The 17,397-nt window shown below is 38.9% G+C and overlaps 1 protein-coding gene across 6 annotated transcripts in view; it reads left to right on the forward strand.

The window, feature by feature from the left end:
- Positions 1 to 17,397, forward strand: part of TAOK1 (TAO kinase 1) — a 70,014-nt gene that overhangs the window by 30,812 nt on the left and 21,805 nt on the right. For all 6 annotated transcript variants that reach the window (XM_040533071.1, XM_040533069.1, XM_040533074.1 and 3 more), the window contains 9 exons: positions 2,976 to 3,047; positions 5,974 to 6,075; positions 7,729 to 7,774; positions 8,671 to 8,767; positions 9,539 to 9,652; positions 10,464 to 10,555; positions 13,099 to 13,192; positions 14,644 to 14,725; positions 16,712 to 16,879. In XM_040533071.1, coding sequence (XP_040389005.1) covers positions 2,976 to 3,047; positions 5,974 to 6,075; positions 7,729 to 7,774; positions 8,671 to 8,767; positions 9,539 to 9,652; positions 10,464 to 10,555; positions 13,099 to 13,192; positions 14,644 to 14,725; positions 16,712 to 16,879 — 867 coding nt within the window. The remainder of the gene's footprint in view (positions 1 to 2,975; positions 3,048 to 5,973; positions 6,076 to 7,728; positions 7,775 to 8,670; positions 8,768 to 9,538; positions 9,653 to 10,463; positions 10,556 to 13,098; positions 13,193 to 14,643; positions 14,726 to 16,711; positions 16,880 to 17,397) is intronic.

Consider the following 17,397-nt stretch of genomic DNA (forward strand, 5'->3'; position numbering starts at 1 on the left):
CCCAAATGCCAACAGGATGCTGCCATCGGGGCATCTGCAGAGTGACCTTTGTAGCAGTGGTAAGGGATGTTTGCCCATTACCAGCTCCTTTTACAAGGAGATAGCAAGCAAGAGGTCATTAATGTACAGGCCTATCTTTTTCTTTCTTTTTCCCCCACTATTTTAGACTAACAGTTCATTATAGAATGGTATTTATTCACTAAAGAGTGGGATTACTTTATGCCATTCAGGTTGTACTTCAACAGAAATTAAGTCTAATTTGGCACTTGCAAAAAGGTGACGTAAGCATTCCATCAACACTACTCCAGTCTGTTGGGGGGACTCTGCATTTTTGCTAAATAAGGGAGTGTTTCCAGCAAAGAAGGTAAACTGTTGTTATTTGTGTGCTACAAAGTTTTAACCTATACCAATATTGTATTATGATATTTTTGTTTGTTGCCAGTAGTTCTCAGATCTGGAATCTGAAGCTGTTCCATATGATGATACTTGGTATCTCAAGCAGAAACCCAAAAGGTGGTGGGATGGGCTGCATGGGGGGAGAAATTCAGTTTAGGTGAAATAGGCGTAAAGAAAAGAGGTAGGGGGTATATGTTTTGTGTCCTTTATTCTGTATAGCTGGGGAAAAATAAAAAATCAAGTTTCTTCAGCAGTATTTTGATTCTGCTAATGTAAACTATTAAACTTTATCTAATCAGTGTGATATTGGATTACGGTTAATAACTGCTTAAAAACATATTACCAAAGTTGATGACATGCTCCACCTTTTGTTTACTCATGCCTGGCTTGTGTCGCTGCTGAAGTTACTCAGGGCACCAGATTTTGAACCTTTGTATGGAGTTTTCAGAGGATATATGCCCCAAAATATCTGTCATAAAGCAAGCCTGGTTTGGTTGAAGTCAGCTGGCTTTCTAACGACTTTATGGCTTTTGTCTAGGAACCACCTTTTTTCCAGTTTTTCAAGATCACAAGGAAACTTAAAAAAAGCAAGCAAAACTATGATTATAACATTCACTGGGGTGTCAGCTGTGGGGTTGTCGCTTTTCAGGCCCCCTATAGCAAAGAGGGGCTCCAGGTGTTATGCAAACACAGCCAGTGGTGGCTTGCTTGGGTTTTCTAATGTTTAGCACCCTGCCACCAGTCTGCTTTCATTGCATACAGCCTGGGCCCAAAATGTTGATGATAAATAGATGTGGGAGTAATTAACAAGTAGAAAAATCCAGATAATCCTGAAATCCTCCCCACCTTTTTTTTAAATGCAGTTTAGTCTTCAGTTTTTTACCTACCTGTCTTTCCTTTTAGTAGTGGTCCCCAGAAGGGGGTGATATGTTTATCTTACATGATAATTGGCTAAGTTAATACATAAGATAAACTGCTCTTTTTTTCTTCTTTGTTTCTGTCACATTAAACATCCTGCAATAGTGCAACGACAACAACAAAAGTTTATTTTATAATTAACATGAATTTTGCTGGTTCACCTCGTGGTTTTAGTTTCTTAGAAACTGCAAGTCTGGCACCTCTGAATCATTTTGGTATTGTCCTCACCCTACTCCATGTTCTGCAATGTAATAATAGCTTTCATTTGACACAGGAAACCTACTACACGGGAACACTGCAGATGGAGCAGAAGAATAACCCACTCTCTTTTGTTAGCGCTGTGCTCCTTCTGCTCCACTGTAGTATTTTGCTTGCCTGCTTTATTGCAGCTCTTCACTGGCTTGAATGTCCCAGAGATTGCCTATAATTAGCAAGGGTCTAGGAGTTAAAATTTTATTCTTCTTTGCTTAAAAAAAAACAAACACAAAAACAGACACCCCCCGCCCCCAAACCTTAAAATATTGCAATATCAGCAGGGCTGGAGGGAGTGTCCTCTCAGACAGAAAGAAAACTAAAAATAGTATTGGTTCCAGCATCTCAGAGCTGGCTGAAATCAAGACTGACAGGGAATTCTGGGAGCCGTTTTTTAATGAATGACAGAATTAAAATATGACTGAAAACCCTTTTTACAAAAGGCAGAGTCCTCATACTTCATTAACCCCTGTCCTGATAGGCTGTGCTTGGTAGGACCGATATATTAAAAATCAGCGTTTTCATCAGTCATCAGCGAGTTCGGCGATGCACATCAGTTTGATTTATATCATTTGGCTTCGTATCCAAGCTGATTTTGCTTATCAGAGATGCTCAGTTTCCCCCCAGTGCTGTGCCACCCAAACCCTTCAGGAGTACAGGCCGGGGTCAGGGTTGGCACCAACATCCCTGCAAGGTGAAGCGGTGCTGGGCCCTTCCCTGTAAGGGCGCCTGGGCCACCGCTTTGGAGCTGAATTAAACAAAAGTTGTATTATCTTGGATTGTTGATGTGTGAAAAACCACATGCATTTATTCTGCAGTATAAACACTAACGTTATTAGACTAAGAAAATGAAAGTCAGAGCTGGAACCTGAAGATGGGTCCTAAGTGCTGCCATCCTTGTAGGATCTTTCTTCCCTCAAGATGTGATAGCTTATTTGTGAGCACTGGGAAGAAAGTTGCTGCTGGCTAGAGCAGGTATCTCCTGTGCATCCTGTGACATCTTTGCTTATGTTTGAGATGGAATAAGGGGGCTGAGCCTCACTTCTGTTTTGTCTGGAATCTACCTGGGATGGGAGAGAAGCTGTTTTAGAGAGGATCCATTCTACTGGAATCGCAGCTGCTTTTGTAAGCTCTGATTTTTAGTTTAGGAGTGATAGCATTCAGCTCCTGCAGAGACTTGCTGAATGCTGAACACAGAAAATTGTTGCACCTTGTCTCACAGATTTCTAATAGATGCAGCAGTCACACCCCTTGGAAGACATTTTCATTTTTACTCCCTATAAAAGTTAAAAAACAGATAAAGATTTTTCTTTGCTTCTGCCAGAGTTAACTCCCTGTGTGTGTTTGTTTTACATCCTATGGGAAATGATGACCTGAAGAAACTGATGCCTCGTGTTTTTGTGTTACAGGCACGTGATGTGCGCACCAATGAAGTGGTGGCCATCAAGAAAATGTCATATAGTGGGAAGCAGTCCAATGAGGTACGTAGAATATCCTACGTATTAAATCTTGACCTCTGCAAATGCTTATTATGTGGGATGATTTTAATTAGCTTCAGCTACAGCAAGAGAGATCTTCCCTGTAACTGTAAAGGTGAATGAGGATACCGTGTAAACAAAACAAATTTGTTTACTGTTCACAGTGTATATCTGTCTAATCTGCTCCTGGGAAACGTCAGTAGGGCTCACTGCTTCCAGACACGAAGTGCACATTTGCAGGGCCACATAGTATGTTTATGTTCGTATTCAATCTTCAAAAAAGGAGTTGTCGTTTTGCCCTTAGACCTTCAATTCTGAATTCCGTCTTTCCTTACTATTACCATTTTACTTACTGTACAAAAATTTATTAGGAATTAGAGCAATGGATGCAGCAGTGAAAGATTTAGAGAGAATTTTGCATTATACAAAGTAGTAAGGCAGAATGCACCCTTCCCTGAAATGACTCTTGAGGAGGAGCTAAAACAAAAGCAAAAAAAAACCAACAGTGAATGAATGAGTGTGAAAATCTGAACAGCAGCACAATCAGGGAAGAACTGTCAGAGCTCGGGATTAAGGTAGCCTTTGCAGAGTGATCTCTAAAAGTAGGCCTCTGAGATTTAAATGTTAAATGTTTTCTTGGCCACCCTGGATGTGTGTTTTTTCTTAAGACGCTTAACAGAGATAATTGATTTTATACTTGAAACGTTTAAGTGCTAATACAGATTCTTGAAAAGCCCAACAAGACGTGAACAGCTGATTTGGTATTATTTCTGGTAATGACATCTATTAAGTAAGGGTGCCATTTTTTCAGCAGAAGTATTTATTGCAAGCATATTGTTCGAGGCATTTATAGTTTCCTCCCTCCATTCTCTCTATCCCAGTCTTAGAAGCAGTCTAACTGATGAGTTTGACTAACAACTCGTTGCTTTCTGTGCTGCCTTTTGTGTATTGATCATCTGCGCTACAAGGAGCTGAAGTATTGCCTCCTTTCTGTGTGTGTCTGTATGTATATGTAGGAGGTAGAGGTGGCAGTGTCTCCAGCACTCCTAAATTCTAGCTTCACAGTTAATTTTGCTATGCATGTTTCTATTTTGTCACTGCAGTGACTTGTTTAACTGTGTACTGATGAAAGAATAATTTGTACTTACTACTTGTCCTACTGTTTTAATTACTGTGAGCTATAAATACTCTATTCACATGAATGAAACAAACTGTGCATGCTTCAGAAATAGCTTTTGTTTGTCTTCAATGCGTATGTTTCTTTATTTTGAAGAAAGTAATAAGACCAGGATTAAAACACTTTATATTTTACTTCTATATTTATTTGTTGTATTCAGAAGTTTGCGAAAGTTATGGTCTAGTCTGTGTAAAGAGAATTCATTAAGGGCATTCTGGTATCGTTTATATTTACTTGGTTTTCTTAATAAGATTTTATAATTGGTGGGATAAATCACTCCTTAAAATAAGCACATTTCGTTTTTAAAACAAGTTTAAAACCTTTGAAATATGTAGCACTGCGCTCTTAATGTGATCTCAGAGCTTTTTTTGCTCAGGAAATCATGAATAAGTCTTGACTAATATATCGCCTCTCTCATCCCAATATAGAAGAAGTTCGAGTGGCGCTTCCTCGGTTTGGCTTTTAGTGCTTAGTACCTCAAAGGCAACCAGGTCATCCTTATGCCGGAATGAGAGCGGCAGTGAGAAAGTTTATATTAGTGTAGCTGCACGAATGTCCTTCTCATAAAACTTCTGGTACTGAGACTCACTTAGTCAGTGAGTTGCCTCCAGTATGGCTACCCTGCTCCCTCATTTCATTTGTGCCTCTAACCTCAACATTTGTATTGAGGAAGACTAGGGGCTTGTACATGTTTTCCAAAGCATTTGAGTCTCTGTCCATCGATGACTGCAAGCCACACACACACGAGGAATCGAGATTAACAGGGCCTGGAAGACAACTTTTGACCCTTTTGGTTATTGGGTGAGGTTTCTCTGCTTCTGATTAACTTCAGAACTGATATTCTTTCTCAAAAACATTTTCAGTGTCAACACTGTCATGTTGACATCTGCATACTTAAGTGGTTTCAGCTACTGCATTTGTTTTTGAACATCTTTTCCAGTAGTTCTTGTTTTTACCATTGCACTTTCCAGCTTTTGCTTTTCTTGCCTGAGGATGGGTGGATGTGCTGCAAATGGAAGGACTTGTTGATTTTCTCCAAGGGAGCAATGAAAGTGTCTAAGCACATATTGGAAAATGACATTTTGGCCTCTTCCGTACTTTTAAGTTGTACTGGCAAAGTTCCCCTTATCATACACCTGAATTTTGTTTTATCTGTTTATTCTTTTACTCCTGCAAAACTGTTCCCTTATTGAAAGGTAACTCATGTTAAATTGTTCCTTGTAAGGACTAAACTAGTAATGGAGGAGTGTTACCAAAAACGTAGACATTTGGCAGCTGATAAATGGAGCATCATCCAGTGCAGTGTACTTACTGGTAGGGATAAGTCTTTATATTTATAAGAGTTAAATGAGAGACAGCTGATCCTGCCAAAGGACACTTATCCACACCTTTTTCAGGTTGGGATGTATGTTTGATTTGACAGCAGAAATGGTATCCCTTAAAAAAGGATTGCTTCTTTTTCAGGACTTCCTCAGGTATCATGTGTTTACCAGTATATCCTACGCATACCTATAAACACAAAACATTACATCGAAGAGAGATCCTTCCCCTACATTTTAATTGATCAACTTCTTATTTTGTAGGTCAGTTGAGGAGTTAAGTACTGAGCATCATGGTGTTGATATAAACTTTTTTGATTTGGAATTTAAGGATGATTTCTGCCTTTTAAAATAAATAAATGACATACTAACATGACCAAAAAAAATAAGCCAACGGTTTCATGAAGTCTTTCTGTTCCTTTTTTTCCTACAGAAATGGCAGGATATTATTAAGGAAGTCAAGTTCCTCCAAAGAATAAAACACCCCAACAGTATAGAATACAAAGGCTGCTATTTGCGGGAACATACAGCATGGGTAAGCATCTGCTGCACTCTGCACTTCTTTTGCCTTGGTTAAGGGTGCTTTAAAATATCTCCAGCTGGCTCTCAAGAGGCACCTGAACATTTACATTGCACAGATGCAGATAAGGGTGGGCAAGGACCTTGGGGATGCTCAGCAAAACTGAATGTAGTTTTTGGAAACAAGATTTAGAAAGTTTTCCCTTTAATTTGCAGAGTCAGGTGACTGTGCTGTTATTCTAATGTGTTTAGCTTGGTGGACTGAGTATTTAAAATATAAATAAAAACTGGAGAAAAAATATCTCCATCACTTTTCTCACTTTAAGGAAAAGTGAGAATTTCACTGGTACTGCCTGGGAGACGAGTATGTCAACTTTACTGGATATTTGAGATCACTGAACAAAACATTTGGTATGCCCCTGAGAGTGTTAGCGGTTCAGTACTTTACAGGTTGACTGAATGTATTCCAGAAGTTAGTGTTCAATTGTATTTTAATGGAATAGGCTTGAATCTCTACTGATAATTGTAAACAAAGTATGTTTTGAGTTGTTAGTATTTCTGCTATCTAACTAAATGCTTCTGTTGTATATTGTTTACTTCTGCTGTTTTGTTGTTGGTGGTGGTTTTTTTCTGCATGTGTTTTAGTGACAAAACCAACTAGCTGTTTTTATCTCTGGCAGTCATCTCCTAACCAATTTCAGGCATTTGATTTAAACAAACAGAAAAACAAACCCTCAAACTAAATGTGGTTTATTGGAATTCGTTTGCATAAAACTGTGTGTAGGAATAGATGCATTTGGTTATGCAGAGGAAGCATCTTGTCAAACTAAATGTGATTTAGCACCTTTTATTGACAAGGTCTTTCTACTATTATGTACTAAAGAAATCAAATCACTGAAGCAATGATTTAAATTATAAGTAGTGTTCATGTATCAGCTTCAATAGATCTGTAGGACAAAGTTTTAGTTTCTTTTTTTTTTTTTGAAATCTGACTGGAGCAAAATCTGAAGTAAATCTCTAAATAGCCCCTTAATACTCTGACAAGCTTAAGTGCAATTTAACATTAGTTTTAGGTACATGCATATAGAATAAGGTATGTAATGCAATACATAACTGGCTCTGAAAATGTTCTTGCCTTCCTTAAAAGTGTTGTTGCTTGGTGTCTTACACAAGAAGGCAGTGCTAATTCCAGTGAGAGCTGCTCTTGTGTGAGGGGTCAGTGCTAGTGTGGGGCTTATGTTATAAGCAATACTTGCATTGTTGTAGCTGAGCACTGTTGATTCCCAGCTAAGTTTAGCATACAATCTGTGCGAGGATTTTTGCTGGTCACTCTAAATGGCATTTTATTGTTGTTTATTATAGGTTTGTTTTGCAGTACAGTAATTTGCTGCTTCTCATGGATACAATATATTCTGGAATATTTTTTCACCCGCCTTTCTTTCTTACATAAAAGCTATGGAGTTGTAAGCATATGGAGTTTATTAAAGGGCAGTCTGTTTTTATAAAATGTCAAGCTCCTTCTCCTCCTTGCTGGACATGGGGCAGACCAACAGTCTAGGCTGCATTTTATGCACCAGCAATTTTTTCTAGATTTCTGTGGGAAAATTTAGAAAATATGCGTTTGCTATCAGAGATTTTCTAACAACTATTTTGATTTCTTCCCATACAGCTTGTTATGGAATATTGTTTAGGATCAGCATCAGACTTACTAGAAGGTATGTCACACGTGCTTACTTGACAGAAAATCAGTAGTACAGAGGTAGGATGTTATAGAATCATGGAATGGTCCCTGCGTATATAGTTTTATCTGGGAGAAGAGTATATGTAGACAGTTTGGGAAATTCTTATGTGAATGTGGTGCTTTTCTGTAGAATATCAATTTTCCTGGATAAGCCCAGTTTTTCTTTAGTTCATATTATTTTTAAGTAAGTTGTCAGTCATCTCCTTATTTTCTTTTGAGTTTGAGATTCTCATGTCACGGCAGTTCAAGATTCATTTCTGAAAACCCTTGCTGTTGATCCTAATGCTTACTAACAACTGTAGGCCTATTGACCAAAATAGCACTGCAGCAGTATTAGGGTTTTACTTGATGAGATCTTTTGTTAAACGGTCGCTTTTCTGTCAGGCTTCTTGAAGTGAACTTTCTTGGAAGAAATATGTGTGTTCAGTAAGTTGCTCATCTCCTACCCTTGCCAGAAGCATTTCAGGACAAAAGGCTGAGCTGTCTGGGAGTCACCTTTATTGCTGCAGTTTGTTTATTTGTGTCTGAATTGTCATAAAGTTCTAGGGTTTGGGAACTTAGATGGAAAATTGAGTTTCAAACATATCTGGGAGAATTGTCACCGAACTGACAAGAATGTAGTTTTCAGTTGCAAAGTAGTCTCTTGATAGTAAATAGCTGCTGTTTTACAGTGAAAGATTACATCTGATTATAAAATATATTTTATGCTGTGAACTACTTTTAAATTGCACATTTGCTTCTCATGCTGGACCTAGTAAAATTAAGTTTTAGTATTTTCTCTGTGTTTACATTGTTAACAGTACTCACTTGCATGCTGCAAACTACATTGTTTTCTTTAATATTGAATTTCAAATAAATTCTTTCCTGAAGTTCATAAAAAGCCATTGCAAGAAGTGGAAATAGCAGCAATTACCCATGGTGCTCTCCAGGGATTAGCATACTTGCATTCTCACAATATGATCCATAGGTAAGTGGTTATACTTTTGCTGTCTCATGCACTTATAGATAATTTACCTTGTTGATTGTATCCTCTTCATCCCAAATTTAATATTCGTAAGCAGATATTTTCTTTTTGCAGTGACCATATGCTCCCAAACTAGTAATTCATAATAAAAAAAATCCTAGCAAGCTATGTATTTCTGTATGCGCTATCTCTGGCGTTCATAATTTCTGCACAAGGGCAGAATTTGCTAAGCTTTTCAGTGCTTGGTATGGTGCTGATTGTTCCCTGAAGTAGTGAATAACAAGGTAGACTGAGTTCACCTAAACAGCTTGCAGCAGCTTCAGTAGAGACATTGTTGGGAAGAGGAGAATGCTAATATTAAAAAAAAAAAAAAAAAAGTGTTGAGAAATACACAGCAAGGATAGGATGCAAATGGCTCTTTTATTTAAAGTACCAGCTACATTTTAGTAGGACGAGTGATTAGAATAATTGCACTGTTAGGACTTTCTGAAAAACATTTATAAATGTTGGTTAAGAAGTTATTGCTGAACTGTGTATGAAGCTTATCTAGGTGTGCCATTAGAAGTAGCTGAAATTTTAAGTTGATTTTTAAGACAAGCTAGATTCAAAGATCAAGGGTAACGTTAAGCTATTAGCGCAAAGATTAAAGGTTTTGTCTTTGGAGGAAATGCGGGTATTTTGCAGGTTGAACATGTGAATGAATACTTGTCGTGTCCTATAGAAGGTTTTCTTTTTTGGAGAGGAATAATACTGACATTTGTATTCTATAACCAGGGATATCAAGGCAGGAAACATCCTGCTGACAGAGCCAGGACAGGTGAAACTTGCTGACTTTGGATCTGCTTCCATAGCATCTCCTGCCAACTCATTTGTGGGGACGCCATATTGGTAAGCCAAGTGTTTTAAGCCTTTCTGGCTATGTGAAGTGAAAGGATCATTTACTGGGTATTTAATGTATTTGGACTTCACTGGAGCTAGCTTTGTAATCCTGTAGTTGTGGTAGTGATAAAATGTACTTTGCAAGAGAGATTAAACCGTAATTAGGTTCTGACTCCAAGAAATTGTGACTCCTTGTACTTGTAGTTCACAAAAAGTAATAAAAGTATTTTGTTGTTCTATTTAACCTGACTTTAAGTGGTGGGGGTGGGATTTAATAATCTGTAGTATATTTTAATCCCTCCCCCCAGTGGCTTTAACAATTCGTATGTTCTTACCGCATCTGGCTGTTGAAATAACCGAAGTGTTTTTTCTTTCATAGGAAAGGCCAGGTTCATTGAACAAAACCCTTTGCAGATCCCTTGTATGCTTTTGATCTCTTACACCGAATCTGTGGTGTTTACACAACTGCATGCTATAATTATTTCACCAGAGTTGGCCAGCCAGCTAAACTATTGGAAATGTGGGAGGGCGAGATGGTGGCGATACTCATAAATGGAGAGCTGGGCAAAGCACAAGAAAACATTATGCAGCCTCCTTAGGGGGTTGTACTAGCATGGGTGCCCAGCTGAGTAGCATTCTAAGCTCCATCCACATATGAACTGATCCTTGTTTCCAGTATCCCATGTTCATGCCTGGTATCTTGGGGAATTATGTGTTCGTGGTAGCTGAAATCAGTGAAACAGTCTGTTTCATTGAAACACCGGTGATGATAATGTGTTCTGTTGCACAGAATTTTATGAGCACTGATTTACTATTTTAGGATGGCCCCAGAAGTGATTTTAGCCATGGATGAAGGGCAGTATGATGGCAAAGTAGATGTTTGGTCTCTTGGAATTACCTGTATTGAGTTAGGTAAGTTATTTTCTTTGCAAAAGTTATAAGACAGAACTGTTTAATACATAGAACTTTTCAGCTGAATTACAGTGCTGGAGACACGTTTGCATCCTTGCCCTGCTTTTCTCAGGGGCTTGAGTTTTAGAGAAAAGAACTAAATGTGCTCTACAGAATTAAAGACCAAGTCTCCAACTTGATGTTAATTGAGCTGGTGTTTTCAGTACCCAAAGAAAGAGTTACATAAACAAAGCAAATAGCTAAGCTATATCACTAAAGGTGTTCACATTCTGTGAGAGAGGCAATTAACTTTTGAACTGAAAAACAGTCTACTTGCTGAACAGGTTTATAAACGAGCCATTGAAAATACCGATGTTAAAATATATTTAGTGGTATAAATTGGTGGTGTTTGCCTGGAACTTTAGGATATATGAATGAGTCCTGCAATGGTGGGAAGTTTGGGATAAGTGAACAGTTTCAAAGCTATATTCAGTGTACATTGTCATTCGTGAATAGATTTGGCTAGAAAATCTCTTTTACCAGAAGAAAAAAAAAAAAGGAATAATCCAATTTGAAGTGTTAACCTATAAATCAAAACCAGAAGAAATTATGCTTCTGCCATTTGAACAGACTTCCTAAAGCTGAACATCAATTGAAAAGGACTACGTTAGTATGGCATTCTATTTAAATGTACTGCGTGATATTTTCTAGGAACAAAAATACACTCATGGAAGCACAACACAGCACTACTTAGATGTTAGTCAGGACCCAGCTCTTTAGGAGCAAGTAGCTGTAAGTTCCAAGGATGGTGAGGTTTATCCCTGCTCGTTGTACCTGAGGCTGTCCTGCCATCCTTGTCAGATCTCATCGCTTGTGCTCCAAAGCGACCACGCAGGAGGAGCAGCCTGGTGGGGCAGCAGGAGCTCTCAGGAAAACGCTAATCCATGTGAACTGCACAGTTGAGCTAAAAATGCTGTCTGGCATTCCAAACTGTCAACTTCATTTTCTTCCAGGACGTGAAATAGATTCTTTCTTCAGAGCAGAGATTTTTTGTTGCCAATATAAAGCAAGTTCAAGGGGTGTGACTGCCATGACAGAATCGTGCTCTGAGTGGACCGAGGAGATTTGGCTGGCTGCAGTGCTCCAGGAATGCAGTTAGCTCATGGCCACCACACCCCCGGGTGCCTTACTGCACGCTGCATTTTTGCAATACAAAGCGTTAGGCTTTGTGTATGGCTTCTAACTTGGTGGGAGGTGAGGCCAGGTCAAGACGGTAGAGTATTATAGGCTGGATCGGTGTGGTTATCTCGTGTGTTGGTTTGAATAAGCACGGGAAGGAGGCAAGAAAATGAGACATCTCACAGTCTTCTCAAACTATTGCTTAGCCTTAGAAATGGCCCTCACTGAGGTGTGTTTCACTGTTTCCTGAAGATTTGTACTTTATCCAGGTGAGTTAGGAGAAAAAAGATAGGGAGAACAGCCAGTTAAAATAGTTTAATGGATCATCAGTCTGATCCTGAGTAGAGACAACTGGTTATCTGACAGCTTAGAGAAGGTAAATTGCTGCATCTGAGGCTTAATTCCTCAATTTACCAGTTGTCAGGAATTCATAGGGCTTAGTCTGTTCCCTGACAGCAACGAATAGCTGTGATCTCTGATACATAGGTCACTGCTACTATTCGAGTTAAAGAGCAGAATAAAAAACTATTTTTAATCCTTTTTTTTTTTTTTTTTTTTTTCCCAGGAAGGAAAGCTTTCTGTTGCATTTTCACTGGTGCAGGAATGTCCTCATGGCCTGACCAGCTTCTCTGGAATGTTTATAGTGAGGCTGAGCTTTATAGGTTTACCCTATAAACATTCTGATGAAGCTTCAATTTTGTTGTTACAGTGAGATCATCTCCTTCCTCATTAAGTTTTCATGCTGTGTCAGTCTATAAGAGTAACACAAGCTTGAAAGAGAGAAGAGCCAAAGAGAATGCAACTCTCAAAATAGTATGAAGAGTTAGCCTGTTACTGACTTCCTGCCCGGGTGCTTAGTCAGTTCAGTGTGATTCGATGGCTGTTGTAACCAGCTTTTTCTACATCACTGCCGTGATATCCTGATAAAATTAAAAATTTATTAGCTTTTTAGCAACTCTAGTGTTGTGCTGTTTTGTTTGAAAACAAAACAAACAAACAAAAGCAGAAGGGTGACACCAAACCAAGGATGTTAGTGGCTAAACACTGAGTATAGATCTTACTGTTAACTTACTCCTATTTTAGTACATTTAAATGAGTCAGAGAACTCAACTATGATAAACCACGTAATTTAGAAACTTGAGAGGACGAGGCATTTGATCTTCAAAGTGCTTTCATCTTCTGCAGTGGAGAAACTGATGGTATAGGACATATGCCAACATATCTGTCTGATTGCAGGGTAGGGTTGGTTTGGGGTTCCGTGTTCAGGCAACAGTGATTCTGCTGATGTGGTTTTCTTGTTAAAGGGATGTAAACTAAAAAATATAAAAGAGCAAAAAAACCTGAGACTATCTCCCTATATAAAAATTATTTTCTTTTGTGTGTAGCGGAAAGGAAGCCTCCTTTGTTTAATATGAACGCAATGAGTGCCTTATATCACATAGCGCAGAATGAATCCCCTACACTACAGTCTAATGAATGGTGAGTATTACTGAGGGAGGAATGTTGTAGGGAATTGCTCTAAATGGAGTGCTTTGTCATGCTGAGTTCTTGAAATGGCTGGATTCCTGTTGGGAAGATGTGAGCTGGAAGGTTCTTATTAGGTTTGCTGTACACTATACACAAAATTGACCAATTACTAAATATGCATTTTAGGGTCTAGAATGTAGTAGAAACAGGACGCGCTGCTGGAAGAATGCAAGATCCCGTAATAAATAAAATACATGGGTCAGTAAACTTTTGAAGCTCAGAGGCTAGCCAAAAATGTGGGGTTTAGTGTTTTTCATTCTTTTCTTCTTCTTTCTTTTTTTTTTTTTAAATCTTTCTTTTTTTTTTTTTTTTAAAAATCACAAACCACACTGTCAATTCCTAAACCTTGTTTTGTTGAAGTATTGCTCTGGAAGATGAAGACACTGCTTGTATGTGGCAAGTGTCTGTTGCATAAACTTCAGAAGAATAAATCACAGTAGCAACATTTTGTGCCTCCCAGCCTCAAATGACTGTCTTTTTTGAAACAGTAAACTGATTTCAAAAGTTAAAAACTTCCTAATTATGTTTTTCTGAGCTGTAGTCCTAGGCCCCTAACATAATACATTGTACCTTATTTTTAGATTTTTTTTTTCTACTTCAGAGATTTTCTGGTTAGGCTATTTCACACCCTGGTGCTTGACAAAACATTCAACTCATTTTCTGCATTTTTCTGACCAAAAGATGCAAGAACTTAATTTACTGAAAAATTGCGGTAGCAAAACCCGACATTACGTGATGGGGGGGCGGGGTGGGATGGAAAAAGAAAGAAAACCTGTACAGCCGATGTACCGCTATTGTCAGTATTTAATCGTGCTCTTCTGGAAACCTGTGTTCAGGGGAAAAAAAGACGAAATAGGGAATTTTAGCTTATGGGGGAAGAGGTGGTGTTACTGAACAAATCGTGGCCTTAAGCCTTGCTTGTGACAGATTGCACAACAGGGTGGAAGTCGGGTCTGAAGGCATTTCAGGAATGGTGTGTTGATACAGTCTGAGGATGAAACACACCTGCACACGGGGGGCAGAGCAGGCCAGAAGCTCTGCTTAGGCCTTGAAGAGTTTGTGCAACATAGAATTTGGCAAGTTAGATGCTCACATGGAAATAAGTGGGTGTCTACTTTTATACAAAACTTCTGTTGCTCTTGAATTGCCACATGTTTTTAAGTTCTTGAGCTGAAACGTTCTCTGGAAGCTGAGGTTACAGGAATCTGCCCACTGGTAGCTGTGAGCTTTGGCTTGGTTAGGGATGTCAGAGGCTGTGGTAGGAGGTGGTGGGTCTGTTTGATTTCTCCCCACTCTTCTTACTAGCAGCACCCAGATGTGAATGACTTGATGCCTTAATGAGCTTTCAAAATTAACTGGGTAGTTAATTCAGATGGATTTTTTTCCCCCTTTCCTTGCCACAGGTCTGATTATTTTCGAAACTTCGTAGATTCTTGCCTTCAGAAGATTCCTCAAGACAGGCCCACATCAGAGGAGCTTCTGAAGGTTGGCTTGCTTGTCCTTTTTGTTTTCCATGTGGTAATAAGAACGTCATTCTCTGTCTCACCTACAGTACTAGGTTACAGTTAATGATGCTCTGCCCGCTAGCCTTCACGTCTGTGAGCTACGGGGTCTGGGTAGTGTAATCAGCTGGCATTCCTAGCTGTACTGACCCTTTGCAGCATCTTGGGCAGTTCCCCAGGTGATTCTCCATGCCAGCCTTGTTCTCACGATGAGAATACGCAAGTGACACTGGTTGACCGTCAACATGTCGAGGGTTTCGGTTGCTTAAGCTCAGTTTATCCTTCCAGTGATTATAATTAATCCTGACAGAGCTGCCATGCATTAGTTAACAAATGCCTTTCTTTACTTCCCTCTTTATTCTATGCTATATATACCCCTAAAGGCTTTTTATCCTCTCCCATCACCTATGTGCTTTACACGTAGGACTGAAATCTGCTGTTCTAGTGGTATCTCTGGGGGGAAGGGGGCAGAGAAAGGCAGATTTTCTTCCCCATACTTTACCTGGACAATGAATATGCCTCAACCATCTGCAGATTATCTCCTGCTTTATTTCTTAGGGTTTTGGTTTTTTGTTTGTTTTTCCTTCATTTTTCCTCTGGTATGCTGCAGATACTGGATACCAACGTGGTAGATGGTTGCAAAAAGCTGACGTGTTCCCTGAGTGAACACAACTCGCACAGAACCTAGGTGTTACAGCTGCTTTATTATAAGTGTGACTTTGATGGATTTCCTCTGTGGCATCAGGTGGCATTCAGAATTTTGCTAGCTTGTCATTCTCTTTGCAGTGCTCATGACATTGTTTTGGGGGATTTTTTATCCCTGCCATGTTTCTGCTAAACAGCCATTTTTCCAAAATATTGCATTAACTGAAAATGGATGCTATTTATGAAGGTTTTATCATCACCTTCTTGCATGTTTTTACTTAGATGGTTCTGAGGACTTTTGCCTCTTTAAAAATGGTGCATTCAGAAAGTAAAATGCAATTACCCAGTAAAGGTTTTGGTGTGGGTGTGTAGTCCTGCCATTTCAGAATTCTGCAGATTGGTTTTATTTTGAGCAATGCACTGCAATTAAAGAGAACATTGATGGAAATTAGACGTTTGTGAATGTATTCCTTCCATATCTATAGTCTGAAACAGCTGCATGCCACTTTAGAGGGACAGGTAGGGAATGTGACATGTTGGAAATGGCAATACAGCCCTCCAAAGGAACAAAATGAAACTAGTGGTGATGTTAATAATGACTCATGCTTGCACAGCACATTTCATTTAGAGACTGGAAAAACTGCTTCTGACATACATAGGGAAGACTTGTTTTACCTATTAGCAAAATGTAGCTACCTTTGCAGTGAAATGCAGTGAATATCTCTCAAAAAGAAAAAAAAAAAAGCATAAAAAAAGCTTTTAGGACTGAGCATGCAGTTCACAGCCTATTTTATGACTGAGCTATATGCTTGAATATTTGATTCTCAAGCTTTATTAAACTGAGAAAATGGTTTTATAGTAAGAGTTAGCTGATATGTTATTCAACATTTGGTTAGCGATGTTAACCAGTGTAAGACTTTTAGCACATATTTATTTATTATTTAATTTATTATTTATTAGTTATTTGCTGCTCTTCCCCCACTGAGACACAGCTAGATAATGTCTCCAAATACCCAACACCCAAAGAAGTCTAATTTTAAACTGAGCCTGTTTTCATACTACATGCAATACCGCTTCTGTTTTTTTTCCCTGTTTTGTTTCACATCGTTATTTTTCGGTGGTTGTCTCCCATCAGAAAACAATCATTCAGAAATCTGTCTGGATCATGAAATCTAAACATAGTGGCAATGTAAGCTGTCAAGGTATTCTCCTCCTGTGTAGAAAAGAGGTCTAACAAAACCAACAAGATTTCCTAACTGTTACATCCTCAAAGTATGTGCACTGGAGGCATGAGAGGTCCCTCACCTATTTGTGTGTTCTGCAGCACATGTTTGTTCTTCGGGAGCGGCCTGAAACAGTGTTAATAGACTTGATTCAGAGAACAAAGGATGCAGTGAGAGAACTGGACAACCTGCAGTATCGTAAAATGAAGAAGCTCCTCTTCCAGGAGGCACACAATGGCCCTGCAGTTGAAACACAGGAGGAGGAGGAGGTGAGAGAAACTTTGGATGTCATCACTGAACCAGAGAAAGATGATGTCATTTAAATAACCGTAGCTCAGATATTGCTAAAATGAATGGAGGCTGTTTACACACTTGGCTATAAACTCTGTCTTCCTGTCTGTATTTGGAATAAAGCCTACCTCAAGGCACATACAAGGACAAACAAGGTAGATGGCTAATATTGGCAAGAAGCTGTGCCATTTGTCCATGCCTGAACAGTTAACTTCCAGTTATGCAAATCTTACCTTCTTTTGCCCATTTATAGAGCTTTATTAGGACTTTTTCATAACTGTAGCTAGTACCTATTTTGACTGTGTGTAACAGGCTCTTGGTAGTCTTCTGGGTGCACTCAGAGAATGTTCTTCTGAGGCTTAAGACAGAAATTTGTACTTGATTTAAAAAAAAAAAAAAGGCACAGGAAATCATTTGTCTTTTTTTGGGTTGCCTGTTGCAGTCACCACATGGAAATTCAGACTCCCTGAATTGCAGAGAGTCCAGTGCTCTCATC

This window comes from Cygnus olor, chromosome 20 (genome assembly GCF_009769625.2).
Source record: "Cygnus olor isolate bCygOlo1 chromosome 20, bCygOlo1.pri.v2, whole genome shotgun sequence".
NCBI classification, from domain to species: Eukaryota; Metazoa; Chordata; class Aves; order Anseriformes; family Anatidae; genus Cygnus; species Cygnus olor.